We start from the raw sequence: 15,775 nt of genomic DNA, 5'->3' as shown, positions 1-15,775 counted from the left end.
GTACATTCTCCAAATGTTTAACAGTCTAACTTATTTTGAATAAAAATGAAAGAATAACATGCCACACTTGCTATTCTGAAGCAATCAGATTTTGTGGCCTCAGTGCATATAAAGAGCTCATGTTGGAATGATAATGCCACAAAGAGAGCTGAGAAGACTGGCTCTATTGTTGCAGAAACCAAGCAAACTTATGTCATGTGCATGACACCATCCTTACAGTCACAAAATGTCCATTATGCTGAAAGCGTGACTTCAGAGCTTCATTGGTGGGATGTCTCTCTGTAAGTCCCTCCAGTTGGCCTATTGTCTTTCCCACAATGCCTTGAAAGACGCCCTTGGTTGTCCATGTCAGTCTGCCCGTTAGGCGTACACATGCGAGCGCATCTGTGTGTGAGCGCAAGCATGCGTGTGTTCTCTGTTTGTCGACATGAAGTTGGTGTGTCACAAAGAAGACAATGAGAAACTATTTTATTGTCCTGGTGGAATGTGGCAGGAGTCTGACATCGTTCGAAATGCTTGACACCAGTGTCCAGTTCGCTTGCACCGTGACACGCCATGCATTAAGAGAGACAGGTAAACAAAGAGTGAGAGAGACAAATGTGAGAGAGAAATGTGACGTAAATAGTACTGCTCTATAGCCAAAGCAAATTGAGGATGTGTGTAAGTTTTAGAAAAAAATAGGAATGAAGCTTTTTACATCTAGCTCCGTAAATTGGGACTTTATCATATAGACAAGGACAGTCATTTGCTGTAGGATTTACGATGATCGTTGTGAAACTGTCCTATAACAAATGTTGGAAAAATCCTCCAACTGAGTTGATTTGTGGATGTATCAGAGATATGCTGAACTTAAATAAGGTGAGTCAACTCTTCATTTGGTCACAAGAAATATAAACTTTTTTTGTATATTATGATTTGATATTCTGAAAGTATGATATATATTTAATAGTATGATATGAATTAAATACGTGTTTGCGTTCACTAACTGAAATGTGTAGATCTTGTTTAATTCACATCTTTTTGGTGTGATTTCATAGAACCAGCATTCAGCAGCATTACAAAGTCTGTCACCCATTGCAGAAGGCATGAATGAATGAATAAATAAATAAACAAAAAATATTAATGTCAGAAATTGATATATTGACACAATTATACTTTAGTTTCAAAATTAAAAGGTGAAGGTTCTTAATGTTGAATTAAGGTTTTTACGAGTATGACAATATATATGCTACTGTATACAGGTATGTGCTTCAAACTAACAATATTTCACCCAAATTCAAAAAACATTGTTTATGTTTGCAAAAATCAAAACTGGAGAAACAGGTCAAAATGCTCTTTTTTTTTTTGACTGCTCAAAAACTGCAAAGAAAACAAGTTTAGATTCATTTTTAAGCAATACAACAGTAATATTTTGTAGAAAAAGTAACAAAAATATATTTATTAATCACAGTTTTTACGCGTCTTGTCATTCTATCAATCTTTCACATTGCTATTGGATGACTTTGTCACTCCTGAGGTTTGATTTTGTTGAAATTCAACAGACACTGGACTGGAATGGCCACAATAGATCTAGAAATGCTGATTAAATGAAAATTTGGAATGGTCTCTTAATTTTTTCTGCAGCTATATAAATATATATATATATATTTGGAGGAAGTGTTATTTTGAAAAATACAAAGGCAAAATCAAGATGCAAAGATGCAAAATCAGCATCAACCAATATAAACCAAAAATTCATTTTGACAACTTTTATAATTCACAGTGTGTTAGAGAAACTCTTGATTTCCTTATTTTGTGATAAATATGTCAAAAAGTTTTTAATGCTCTAATTAAAGCACATTTATGATATTTCTCACTTGATGTTTTACTTTGGATTATACAGTGTTGACCAGCAAGCTGCTTGAGATGGAGCTGGTCCCTCTGAGTGTCCTGAGTCCTGGAGCTTCTTTCCATCTGCAAGTGGATCCTTTGTGGCTACAGCGTCAAGCTGTGGAGGAGCAGGTGGAGCTGTGGTGGTTCAGGGAGCCACACGTGTGCATCCTGTGCTACTGTTTTTCTGTGGCTATGGTTCTGGGACTGGGTTCGGCTGGCGTTGGGCTTCTCTCTACTGCCTCCTCCGCCGTTGGGCTCTCTGCGCTGTGGCGTCTGGGAGTAGGTTCAATGCTTTGCCTCTTGGCCCTGGTGGTCCTATTGAAGCAGCTGCTCAGCTCTGCTGTACAGGACATGGGCTGCATACGCAGCCGAAGACACATAGAACAACTGCGGACTGGAGGAACTGCGGATCCATTGCTGTTTCTCTTTGCTGGCTTTGCACTGGTGATTTGTGGGACTACGCTGCTCGGACTCAACCAGTCAGACATGTTTTTTTCTGGGGTGGCCCTCCTGGTCAGTGGGGGCACTGTGCTGCTGGTTGTGATGGTGTATGGGGTGGTGGTTTATGAGCAGGGAAGGAGAAACACAAGGAGGCAAAGAAGAAGACGGAGGGTGAGAGTTTATACAGTGACGGGGTCAAGGAACAGACCATGGAGGGATTCAGCCTCAAGTCAGTCACATTTGTTGTGAGTAAAAATAGAAGAAAATGTGAAAGAAAACAGACACAATTACAGCATTTAAGTATGTGAAAACCGCATACTACCTTTTTTATCTATTCAGCATGCAGTAGTTGTCACGCTGAAGTTGTTAAATGTGTTTTCTCTAGCAGTGTGTTTGTTTGTTGTTTTCAGATACTGAACCTATTGCATTTGAAATACGTTTCCCTTAGAAGTTTTGGGGATTTGACCCCCAAACTAAAATTTCCATAGAACCATAAATGAAGCTCTGGCAGTTCTTATTAGGCTAGACCAGGGGTTATCAACTTTATGGTGCCAAGGACGCCCAAATAAGGCTTTGTAAAATGCTTATCGATCTATAGATTTATGTGTACGTAACAGTTAAACGTTGTTAGATAAATGGTAAATATGATTTTAGAAAGATTATTTTTGTTGTTTCAGAATTTAAATAGTTGGTGACACTTTCACTTGTGCAAAAAACCGAACTATGGTAAGAAAAACACAGAAAGAAAGTTAGAAAGATAGCAAATATGAACAATTCTAATGCAGCAAATAAGCAGATAAACATTTAGAAATGAAACAATAATAATCTTCAAAAGACTTTTTGCTGTATCTTATCCCTAAAATTTTCTGGGAACACCTTGCAACCTTCTAGAGGCCCCTCCCCGGACCCCACTTTGAAAACCCCTGGGCGAGGGTATTTATTCCTTTGAGATATCTTTATTTGACCCCATATATTGAAACGAACTAAAGGTCATTAATTTCATTCAATTCAAAGCAACTAAAAAGTTTTCGTTTCCATTTCATAATTTCTCAAACGTCATCAGATGCAGACGTGTTGTGGTGCAAACACATATGCCAACTTAACCTCTGCCAGAGCCTAATGGAAATATCAAATAAAGACAATATTAAAATGTAAACTGTATGTTAATAAAGTTAGTAGGAATAGTCTTCAAAGGAATAATATCGTTGGTGTATAAGTTCAATATTTTTTAATATAATGCTGTTTTAATCGATCGATCTTTGCTCATATTTTGTTTGTTTATTATTCGATCTTGACTTTCGGCATACCTGTCGAGTTCATGCATCACAAGTTGTCTGTTGTTACACAACTGTTTGAATATGGCACCAAAACGTGAATATAGAAGATTATTTTAGCAAACCGTTCAAAAAAGCGATTAAAACAAGCATTTTGCATTACAAATGCATGCCAATTTCTTGTTTAAAATGTACTGCAAGATGAAGTTTCTTTCCAAAACGCTATAAATCCCGAAACTGTTTTTAGCCTAAATGCAATATGTCCTCTCGACCAATCAGAATTCACTCGTTAGTGGTATTTTTATGTGTTATTTCTAAATTATTTATTGTATGTGGTGGAAAATATTAAACATGAAATTTAAAATCTCTATTTTATTTTACTATTTAGTTTGTTACTATTTATTTTATTTGGCTGTTATTTATTTCATGCATTTGAATTAATAATCGACAATATTGTTGTTTCATTTCACAATCATTGTTTAACATGTTCAGACTCAGCCAACAGACCACTTTAACAAGATACATTAAAAATTAACAAAATGTATGGGTCTAGGTAAGAAAATGTCATTTTCATGAAAACTATTAAAATGGAGTTATAGCGTTTTGGAAAAAAGCTCTTCATTTATAACTATACACAGTATATGTTATATAGGCTACATGTATATAGCAATAACGTTTCAATATAGAGTTTTTTTAATGCTTTTGTGGTGAAATCTTAATGTATGTAAAATAAATCAAATTCATCATGGTTTATTGTGCCTATTTTACATTAAAACACTTAAGTATAAAAGGAGTATAAAACTTTATCTAAATACATGAAATCTTGGTTTCATAATGAAAATGGCAAATAAATCCTAATTTTGTTTTATGTTGTGACAGCAAAAGTTAAGAAAACAAACTGTTAATAATAGCTTATTTTATATTATTTAAATTTAGAATATACCATGAAATAGCATAAGAGAGATTTATATTCATTCAAGTTTTTCAAAATTTTTGCTAGGTCACACCATATAGGACACATGTACGTTATATTATCAACTACCCATATCAAAATCATAGTTTTTTTTACAGTCCATTCATAGTCCCAGTCTATTATTACTCTCATTCATGAGTCAGTGATAATGCCCTATGATTAGAAGGAAGTGTAACATATAGAGCAGGATGTGTGTAGTGGTGGACAAAATCCGTTTACTCAATGTCTGACTCTGAAATGATCAGCTCATCATCCGTGTCCTCGACATCTTCCTGATAGTCCTCCCTCTCGCTAGCCTGGATGTAGTTATCCTCAATGAAGCCATCATCATCTTCACCCGAATTATCCTCGCTCGTATCGATCATTCTGCCCCTCATGCCTCTCACTGCCACACCCCCCTCCAGAGCCCCGGCGTGGCTATACTGGCTGTCTCTATCTCCCTCTAGGAGCAATTCATGTGAGTTTCTAAGTTGGCAGCTCTTGAAGAGATGGTATTTCACAGCCACTGCTATCATGAGGGCGATGGAAAGCACTGCTATCACAGTGCCGAGTACAGACGGCCATGTGGAGCGAAATCCAGTGCTGGGATATGTGCCTGATGAAATAAAAAATCATGACATTAAAGATCATGGCAACTTGGCAAGTGCAGGATTTTCTCCTGTCTAGACATATTTTTGTTGAGACACAAAGTTTGGACAGGACTTAAAGCACTTGTCAGAGGTGGTATTGAGGTACAGACATTTTATGTATTCAAAAATCCACTCACAGCATTTTAGTTTTACATTGACATACCAGGTTAGTCATTTAGTGTAGCAGACATTTTTATCCAAAGTAAACACAATCAGAAGTTTAAACACACAGTTGATGCCCAATGCAAAAAGTATATTTTTAGCTTTATAGATTAAGTAACACGTTTATGTTTAAACACTTAAACAAATATACAGCCGTTGCATTCTCTGGAATGTTATTTTTCCAGGCATATCCTCTGTGATGCCTCGTCTAGACTTTCTTTAAGTGCATCACTGTACTGCAGTTTATGTTTTAAAAAACTGAGGAACTAAATTATCTTATGTGCTATTGTATTTTTAATAGAGTATGCCATTTTACACATTACAATTCATTACCAAGAAGCAAATTTTAAGTCGTATGCCTAGTACAAATATTTTTGAAGAAGCATAATAAATACTTGTGATGTTAGTTTCTGGTGTATTTTCATCAACTTCAGTCAAAAGTTTACAATGAACTTTCACAGTTTATTTCATTATCTGCTCATTAATAAAAGATGGAACACATCATGTTTGATATATAGGTTATAAATAATTCATATTGTTTCAATGCAGTTTTTACATTAATTATGAGCAGTTTTTTAATAATTAAACAGATGTAGGCTACTAACCGTTGGATTTTTCTAGCTCCGCTGATCCAATAATGTCCATTTCTTGGCTATCTGAAGATATTTCCGAGGTTTGAAGATCTGACGAAAAAGTTGCTTGTTTGTGTTGAGAACCAATATGCACACACGCAGAAAGTGCAACCATATATGTAACTAGAAACAAATCAACTCTGAGGTGGATATTTACCATGACGATGTGTAACCTATACGAAGAGACAATATTTTTAAGATAGAATTTTTTATTTGTAAACTGGGTAAATACAGTAGGGGATAAAAAAGTGAATAACTGATATAAACGCAGACGATAGATGGTAAAATGTTGGTATTACATTAGTTACAGTATTTAGTACATGCGAGTATACAGTAAAGTTTTATTGGGCATTTTTCAGTGTCACATCAACAGTGGTTTTCAAACATTTCTAATGTGTAGTTCCTTAAATAGTCATATAAGTGAATGCAGACACTTGCAGCAGTCATCTGACTCTCATGTGATTAAATAAGTAATATCATACATCCAAACAAACAAAGCAAAATAAAGTAGAATTTGTATTACATACCACCTGGTTTTTTAGAAGTCCTATATTTCTTTGTCCATGAAGTATTACAGAGTGAGCGTTATTGCTTACTTTTGTTTTCTGTTAAGAAGTTCAGCTATGGAAGCTTCTGAACAAAGGTTAACGGAGGTGTAACTGTGGGGTTAATAGTTGGGTTAATAGATAATGTTTATGACAATGTGACTCATTTCTAGTTCCTAGTGTTATTGCTATCAAGTGATCTCTCCGCGAGATGTTTACATACTGCTCTAATTACAGTCTGCTGTTAAAGGACTCATGAACTGGCCTTGTTTATTGTTTTATACTGTTGAATGAGGTATAGTTATGACGTTTGCTTGATTCTTACATTGAAAAAAATAAAAATCAAGAAGTAATAGACTATAACTGGTTTTGAGGCCAGCTCGACAAACGCTTGTTTTCGCACGGCATTAGTATTATCTGGAGACCCCCAGGGATTTATAAATGACCTCCACACATCAGTATTTCATGTGACGCATTCACGTGAGATGATTTGACTGACTTATTTCCTGGATGTTTAATGATACATGACTGTACCTGTCAGCATTTGAGACCCGTGATCGCGAACCGGAAAAAAGATCACCACGATTGCGGGTCTCAAATGTTATGAGAGTTTCCATGATAAATAAACAAATGGGAGACTCCCGGTAACTTATGGATATCACCCAGCACCCGAAATAATACCAGAACACTTCAAAATAACCTCCATTATTCCCAAACGGTGGATAAAACCTTGAAAAATGATAAATGAGCCGTCAAGTCACAGAGATGCTGATTCGCACAGGCTTAGGATCACAGACTACCTCTGCAAGTATAACAAATGACTGAGGTCCATAGGTAATACTAATCTTGTGCGAATAGTGCTCAGAACACATCAAGCGATCTCTAACAAAGCATTGTGCGCATAGTACAAAAATGTTTTACTCACACAAGATTGCTGCACCATTCCTATCGGATCCAAAATTGACGACACAGCACTGCTTTTAAATTTTAGTCATTCCACAAATCCGTGTCAATCTCTGCCTTGTTCACAAAGGAATTCTCGGAGAAATGAAACAGCAAACGCTCCATGTTTTTTTCCACATTACTAATGTCCGAATTCGAAGGAAGGTTATGCAGCGACTGTATTCTTCCACAACCAGGGATGGCACAATATTGATCTATCTTTAACGGCATGTTTGTTTATTGCTTGCTCGCTCTATCTGGTTCCGAACCACGTGTGTTACTTCAGAATTATCATGCACGAACCAGTGGGCGGGGCTAGAGAAGTAGTCGTTGGTATTGTTCTGTGAAGGCTGTGTTCATCCTATCAATATCGTCATAGATAGGTGCATTCCAGGTCCTGGCATTCGCTGGGCCTGGTGTCAATAACAGCTGTAATTTCAGTTAACAACGTTATCAGTAGAGTTGAGCCGGATACTCGGCTGAAACGAGTATCCGGTACGGATAAAGCACTTTTGCCGAGTACGAGTATCATACGAGTAATACGAGTCAATATCTGTGCTCGGATTGAATAAAAATCCTCATTGTGTTGCTGACTGTATCCCGCTCTGCTCACTCACACACAGAACACTGAGAAGAGAACAGCGCTCTGTCTATCTGTCTCTCCCTCAGTCACTCAGGTTTGCGGGTCTTTTCCGTTAACGTTTAGGGTTTCTTCAGCGTCAGGTTTGTTTTTTATTTCGGTTTGTAGTACTTATTAACGAGAAGAGTTCTGGTAAACGTGGGGTTTGTTCAGACGTGGTGCTTGGTAGAATGCGCCTCGCGTTGCGTCTCCGCCTGTCGGAGTTTATTTTTCTTTTTTAAACCGTCAGCTGGCTCTAACCAGTTTTTAATTAAAAGTTAAAAAAATAAAGTTATGTTGAGATGAAAACTCTTGTTCATTACATTTTACTTCATAATTGCAACCGCATGTGTTGTATTCATTGTTGCCAAACTTGTTCTGAATATAGTTCGTTTGTTATCGTGATCAAAACCATTGATCTGAAGCTCAATGCTGATGCTGTCATGTAAATAGTTTTATAATCAGCAATAAATATAACAATTTCTGATCAACCCATATCAATTGCATGCTTAAAATAACATACCGGTTAAAGCCCCGCCCATATCAAGACAACCCGACCCACTTCCGGGTTAAATCCCGCCCATTTCCGGGTTAGGCCCCTCCCAGTCCGAGTACAGATACGAATACAGATAATTCATATGGTTGACAGATACAGATACGGATACAGATAATGCTGTACTCGCTCATCCCTAGTTATCAGTTCTAACACTTACATGATGTTCGCTTGAATACAATTCCCTCTTATTTAACAAAAGCTCGGGTTAAAAGTGTGATTTTAATTCATGCCTTCTCTAATATCCTTTGCGCTCTCTTTTAAATGTCATTCATTCTTTATTTAAAATTCTTAATTGGGGTTTGACTTTTATTTTGAAAATTAACCAGTGTTTTGTCTTTCTATTATTCATTGTGTGTTTATATCATTGTGTCAATAATATCTAGCGGCATCTGGTGGTGAGGTTGCAAATTGCAACCAACGGCTCACTCCAATCCTCTCTTTCAAAGCACTACAGAGAAAACAACAACATGTTACATCCGCGATGTATGTAGATAGAAATAGCTTATTCTAACGAAAAAACGTAACTTCATTATGTAAGATCTTTATAATATATTATATTGCATTTCTGTCAGTAGACCCTCCCAAAAATTACACACTGGTCCTTTAAAATACAATTGTGTAGTATTAGCACAGGATGATGGTCGATTTTAAAAGAAACCCCCATTTTCTTTACGTCATTTGTGTGACCGGCTGGCATGCATGTCATCCTATATCATTAGATTCTTAGAATATGGCAATGTCTAATGCTCTCCTGTCTTTCATCCATATTTAAATTAACTTCACAATCTAGAGACTTTAAGACATCTCACATCATGTGGAGTCGACCAAGCGTTCATTGAAAGCCCAGAGTTTAACGAGAGCTTTCAACCATCCAGAACCAATGTGAAAAAAAACTACTCAAACTCATCCTTAAAAAGCTTTGATCAGTAATTGGTTTCCTTTACACCAATTTTTTTTGTAAAGACTATAGAACAAGAGAAATTTCTGGGCTGGACAAAGCCTGCAATTAGTGTTTCCAAGTTCCTTTAGAGGAAAAATGTCTGCTAACGGCATCAAACTAAATAATCTCACTTATTGATCTCCTTTCCATTTACCCTGTGGACAAAAAAGGTGTAAATTAGTGGTGGGCATAGATTAATTTTTTTAATCTAGATTAATCTAGATTAAAATGGCTCATTTGAATTCTGCCGAAGGCATTCAGAATATGTGTGCTACCCAAATAATGACTAAAAGTAAGTCTTTGAGAACGGGTTTCTCAAGCCAGGTGGCGCATTAGACCAGGGGCTCATCTCCTGTTTCCAAAATGCATCACAAACTGCTTGAGAAAGCTGTTCTACTATGATAATTGGTGATGAAAATTAAATTATGTTCAATAAAATGAACTTGTGTTTACTTCCGCATTAGCTAAGGGATGATTTCCGTTTAGGTGGTACTTGAGACTGGAAGAGCTCCTACAGTACATTTACATTTAGTCATTTAGCACAAGCTTTTATCCAAAGCGACTTACAAAGAGTGAGGGAGCAACAAGCGATATGTCATACAGGAGCCATAATACATTAGATCTCAATACAAAGTTACTGGTTTCAACTAAAGCTAGACCACTACCTGTTGAGAGAAAGTGTTTTTTTTAAACCAATTCCGCATTGCACAAGGTGCAAACAACCTTAGTCTTGTCGATGTTTCTATTGGGAAGCTTCTTAAAAATTAATATTCCCTGAAGCAAACCCGGCGGCTTCATAGCTGCATCCATGTTAGCACGTCACGTTTGATGCGGTAATTTCACAGTAACGTTATGTTGTGTTCAGAACAAACGCGAATGGCGTGTCAAGCGCGAGTGATTTATATGTTAATGAAAAGAGCCAATAGACCTACTTGCTGCGCGAATCGCGCGAATGAAGCCCTGGTTATGAGATGATGAGTCGGCTTCTGCTTCCGCGAATGACGCGAATCACGCGAGTTGAAAAATCTCGTTCTCGCCCCGTACAGTGCAGTTAAGCTGGTATACATCCGCGCTAAAATATCAAGGTGAAAGTCATCATAGCTTGCGTAGTATAGACCCAGCTCCCAACCCAACTTTGAGAATAGATTAACGGCGACATTTTTTTGAACGCGCGATAAGAGTCTCACGTTAACGCAGCACGTTAACGCCGTTAACGGCCCACCACTAGTGTAAATCAATATTAAGAAAATGCAGATATATGATGTTGCATTCCACTTGAATTAAAATATAACATTTACATTTATTTAGTAGATCCTTTAATCTACTGCAAATTAATGAGCATTTAACATTTTATTCTAGGGAGCCAATAAGTGAAGCCTACAAAGCTTTGTTTACAATAAGTGACCCAGGCTTTGAAAAACCAGCTATAACGGCAGGGTCGTATATACAAAAATTGCAAATAAAACTTTTTTATACATGTAATGGTGAGAATTAATAATTGAAATGTGTGCTTTTCAAACAAAGTATGAATATTGCAGGAATAGCACAAGGTCAGTAAAGAGAGGTTAATCAGGAGATGATGTAATTCTCAAAGGTTATGGATCTGTGTGACGTGTGGCTTTCTGGTTTGCACCCTGTTATCAATGGGTCATTTTATAGGTCATCTTACCAAACACTCTGCTGTGAATAAGTGTGCAGGGCAGGTTTGTGTCTGACTTAGATTCCATTCATGACTGTGACCAATAAATATGGGTTTATTAGGGTTGTCCAGGTGTGAATGTCTGTAGAGTGGAATTTGGATTAAATTGCTGAAGTCAGATGCTGCAACAGATCCAAAAGAAAGAAGGCAACTAAATATCTTAACTTAATGAAATTAATAATCAAATGTTAATTTCATACTAACCATGAACACGTATTTCTACAGTTCATGTGACTTTTCACATCACACTTTAAAAAGGGTAGTCCTACACATAGATGCACTTTTAAATCTCCTCATTTTATTAAACTTTTTTTTACTTACACATAACCCAAACACTTAAACATTATTAAATATGAAAACTTGTGATTCAAAACTTGCATGTGTAATAATCTCCTCTGACATTACAAAACAAAGTTACATGGTAAGCAGAAATAATTACAACCAGGACTTTGTTTAACATAATCCAGAACAAGCCTATACTGTACCAAACAGGACTGATCTCTATATGGGTCCGTCCACATTGACTCTAGTAACAGCTGCAGTGAAGCAAGGCAGAAACAGTTGATCAGGATCGGCGGGTTGGTTTTCACAGTCATAGTTTGTGGTTGAAGAAATGATAAGACCTTAAGGTCCAGCAGAGTGACTGGGCTCAAACGTTGGTTCTGATCCAGAAAAAAAAGTTATTGATAGACTTATATTGAATAATATATGAATTATACCATTCTGCAATCAGATATCTTTGTATAATGACTCCTAAGCTGTTTAAATAACCATTGTACCAGAGAGCAACCAATTACCCAACAGTACTAGAGCTTTCTTCTCACATGATGATGACAAATTTAGAACCTAGTAAATACAGCAGTGTTAATGTGGAATTATATTAAGTTATTATTGAAAAAAGGGATACAAGATCCCTCTGCATGATCATCCTCTCTAGGTTTATTACCACCAACATTATCCCTTACTTGTAACTGTGACATAGAACATACTGATTCAATGCCTTTGATTCTTATTCGGTGCTCTAAATCCATTCAACAAGCAGACAATGTGTGAAGCACGGACATAAAAGAACATCAGGAGATCATTTATCCAGCATGAGTCACCAATTTCAGCTTGTACGTGTTTATTTTGCTGGTCCATGGTGGCACTAAGTATACTTCATGCCTAGTTGATTTGTGGTAATTTGTTCAAAAGAATGAATCAAAATCATGATTAATTTTGAAGTAAATATGTGGGAGAACAACACTTGTTGTAACACCAGATACTATAGCTGTCACTCAGGTGGTACCCTTAAGGCTCCTTCCAAAACATCTTAAGGGTAAAGTTATGTATCCAAAATGAAACAACCTTTTGTTTTGTACCTGTACAGGTACATAAATGTGCTTTGAAAGGCACCACCCCAGTGATGGTAAGAGGTTAAGTTTTGTACTTTAATTTGTTGCAAAAATAATTGTTACCGAAAAATACTGCTGCTACAGATGCATCACAGTACTCATTGATCTCCATCATATGATTGTCACTAACCTGGCACACTTAGAGTAAGGCCGTTGTCCCTGTGACCAGGCTTTGTAGCAATGAAGAGATAGCAAAGAACACACACGTTGATGACGTAGGCCAGTAAGACCACAGCAGCTATGGACAGACCAACCAGAGCTCCAATACTAAAGAGACAAAGTCATATTTTACAACAAGCCAATTCAGCAACACAAACACAAAATGGTTTGTTACCCAAATATTCTTGCATCTTTTATTCACTCTCATGTCATTATAAATCAGTATGACTGTGGAACACAAAAGAAGATTTTTTGAGAAATGTCTCAGTGGTTTAGTGCTCATACAATAGAGGTCAATGCAATATAATGTTGTTTGGTTGCCAACACTCTTGGTTATTGGTCCAATATGAGGGTAAGTGAATAATGCAAGTCTCGCACAAATTTTCAATTATTTTCCGGTTCCATCGCTCCAAAGTCTACAATGTTTTTTAATGGGATACATTTAATAATTGACCAAATTTGTCCACTGTTATGTAACAGAATATTTAAATTGTTTTTTATATGTACTTCAACCAGTATTCAACAAGTCAGAGAGATGTCGCTTAACCATGTTCATTTAAATACAATATATGAAACTATCAACCAAAGGATCTATTTCCATTAGCTTACCTGTTAAGCTTCATTCAATTACATCACTAAAAATGGTGATATAAAATCCCACAGAAGAACCATTTCTGTTCCCAAAGGAACTATTTGCATAAAGGTTCTTATAAGAATACCTTTTCTTACTTACTTACAATATAAATAATCTTTTGTGAAACAGAAAGGTTCTTCTTCCTATATTAAAGATTTTTAATGGACCTATTCAGCTGGTTCTTAAGTAATGTAAGCTTACTTCTTGCTTTTTGCTTAGTCCACATGTTTGTTAATGTTAATAGTTATTAGGCTATAAAGTGATCGTAGGACTTTATGTACATTTAATAAGTCGATAACATGTTTTCAGAATTTATTTATTTTCTCCAAAGGTGTAGGCTAAAATGCTTCTATACAATATTATGGTTTCTTACCTGAGCCACCACATATACCCATGTTCATAAGGGAAAAAGCTGTTGGGATCATCACAGCAGTACTTCACATCATTAAATCCACAGCAGTAAACAGCACGACTGTCACCCTCCGGTGCGGGACAAGAAAATCCCTTCACGAAACCTTTCTCTGGACTCTGGTAACTCGTGCATATCGCGCTCATAATGATGCCCAACTTATCCTAAATATGTGTTTATTGACGCATTACTTCCAAATAAAAATCATTCGTTTCTTTCATGCGTAAATCCGTATACTAGATGACAAAATATCTGCGCAAAATACAAACTTGCTGTTTCAATTTAAGCCGATGCATGCTGCGGTCTGACTGAATGAGTGCTGATGTCATCTCTCACTAAACCAGCATGTTACTGCCAAACCCTCTACGAGCATAATGGTGTTACCGAGACCCAGATTTAAAAAAAACATTTAGAAATGTGACCATTGCAAATGTCCACATGATACTTGAATCACAGAATGTACAATCGTAACATGTAAGAAATATTTCAAGTTTTATACATTGAGTTTTAATGACATAACATGCAGATAGTGACACAACGTCCATCCATATCTTGTGCATTTCCATTGAGTTTATTACTTTAGAATACAACCATTAGTATAGAGTTTTAAGAGCATTACATAGTGTGGACGTGTCACATCTCACTCTAGGATGGACTTTGTAAAAAATGTATTTTTAGGCTAATAAATATGTTTGGGATGATAAAAATGTTGGAACACTTGAAGCACAGCCCTCTGCTCCATCTTAATGGGTGTGTTACTTTTAATTTATTGTACATCTCTGATTGTTTTTGGAGTTTATTCTGATGTAATGAAATAGAGTCTAAAGTAAATGTAGTTTACTTGATGTGGGTTATATGGATTTGCCTTCAGGCGTGTGGTAGCCTAAGCTTCTCACAGGTTGGATTTAATAGATGTTTGGCAATATTTGGCAATAAACATTTTGTTTACCTCATTTATTGTTTTGTTTTATGTTGTTTGAATTGCATGTCATGTGACCTTATTACTATTACTGAGCCAGTGTGTGTTTTAGCAACAAAGCATTGTTTAATTGGTTGCCCATTTTGATGATGTATGGCTAAATATGATGGACATGAAATTGAGTGGTGGGGTAAATGAATCCAGGGCCCTGGTAGGACTTAATGTGACATCGATTATAAACCTCAAATAAGATTTTTTTCACATAACATGCGTAAGTCAGATTTTTTCGTAAAAGTATCATACAAAACTGCTTTGAAATGCAACACCTCACTACAGCCCACAAAAGTAAAATATATTCTGAAGCTGTGCTGTTCTTATAAATCTCATGTTAAGTCCTTGGCGACAATTCTGTACCTGAAATGAGAACACAGACCATACAAAAACAACACTGGTGTCCAAGAAATAGTGCCTTAAAATTAATAATAATATGTAAACCTTCAAATGTTATTTTATGTGTGGACTTAAAATGAAATCAGGGACTATTGGACAGAGTGAGAAACCTTTATAAAAAACACTGTTTTTAGTTTTCTTGGTTTTCTTTATGCCCGATGACCTGCATGTTGACAAAAACACAAAAGCACGGATCACATGGTTGCCAGTTCTTGGGCACGTTTTTATACCTTCTTTGTTGTGTCTCAGCTTGATAGCAAAGCAACACATTTGTCAAATCTTGTCAAATTGAACAGGAACACAGCCCCCTGCAGAGGTCAGACAAGAATTCTGCCAAAGGGATTTGTGATTTCTTTACAAATGATGACAGTAAATTATTTCAATGAAATTTCACAAAGAAGCACTCTTGGCAAATGTTTTCATTGCATGCATGATCAGGATAAAGCCTTCATTTTGTTTTAAAAAGGTCTTGCGATATGCCCCTACACCAATAATATCACACAAAGGTATTCACATTTGAATCAAT

The 15,775-nt window shown here is 36.4% G+C and overlaps 3 protein-coding genes across 6 annotated transcripts; 1 reads left to right on the top strand and 2 right to left on the bottom strand.

Annotated features, from left to right (window-relative positions):
* Positions 1–380: 380 nt before the first annotated feature.
* On the top strand, positions 381–4,335 carry tmem125b (transmembrane protein 125b). Of its 2 annotated transcripts, none has more exons than XM_056744574.1 (2): positions 381–573; positions 1,883–4,335. In XM_056744574.1, the coding sequence occupies exons 1-2, from the start codon at positions 456–458 to the stop codon at positions 2,560–2,562; spliced, it is 798 nt and encodes a 265-aa protein (XP_056600552.1). In that variant the 5' UTR covers positions 381–455; the 3' UTR covers positions 2,563–4,335. The 2 variants fall into 2 exon arrangements, with proteins under 2 accessions (XP_056600552.1, XP_056600553.1); XM_056744575.1 differs by having other exon boundaries at positions 381–858.
* On the bottom strand, positions 4,322–8,650 carry LOC130418431 (type III endosome membrane protein TEMP-like). 2 transcript variants are annotated; one of them, XM_056744578.1, is made up of 3 exons: positions 6,511–8,650; positions 5,957–6,034; positions 4,322–5,155 (listed from the first exon to the last, which is right to left on the bottom strand). In XM_056744578.1, exons 2-3 carry the CDS (start codon positions 5,994–5,996, stop codon positions 4,776–4,778), a joined length of 420 nt encoding a protein of 139 aa, XP_056600556.1. In that variant the 5' UTR covers positions 5,997–6,034; positions 6,511–8,650; the 3' UTR covers positions 4,322–4,775. The 2 variants fall into 2 exon arrangements, with proteins under 2 accessions (XP_056600556.1, XP_056600555.1); XM_056744577.1 differs by having other exon boundaries at positions 5,957–6,156; positions 6,511–8,644.
* Positions 8,651–10,299: 1,649 nt separating this feature from the next.
* Positions 10,300–14,218, bottom strand: LOC130418067 (protein shisa-like-2A). Of its 2 annotated transcripts, XR_008906274.1 has the most exons (4): positions 13,845–14,218; positions 12,809–12,945; positions 11,770–11,946; positions 10,300–11,406 (listed from the first exon to the last, which is right to left on the bottom strand). XR_008906274.1 is itself a non-coding variant. In XM_056743997.1 (3 exons), the coding sequence occupies exons 1-3, from the start codon at positions 14,024–14,026 to the stop codon at positions 11,909–11,911; spliced, it is 357 nt and encodes a 118-aa protein (XP_056599975.1). In that variant the 5' UTR covers positions 14,027–14,218; the 3' UTR covers positions 10,300–11,908. The 2 variants fall into 2 exon arrangements, 1 of the variants encoding a protein (XP_056599975.1); XM_056743997.1 differs by having other exon boundaries at positions 10,300–11,946.
* Between the last annotated feature and the right edge of the window lie 1,557 nt (positions 14,219–15,775).

The sequence above is a fragment of the Triplophysa dalaica genome, chromosome 3 (assembly GCF_015846415.1).
Source record: "Triplophysa dalaica isolate WHDGS20190420 chromosome 3, ASM1584641v1, whole genome shotgun sequence".
NCBI lineage: Eukaryota > Metazoa > Chordata > Actinopteri > Cypriniformes > Nemacheilidae > Triplophysa > Triplophysa dalaica.
This window is presented reverse-complemented; position numbering and strand designations above follow the sequence as displayed.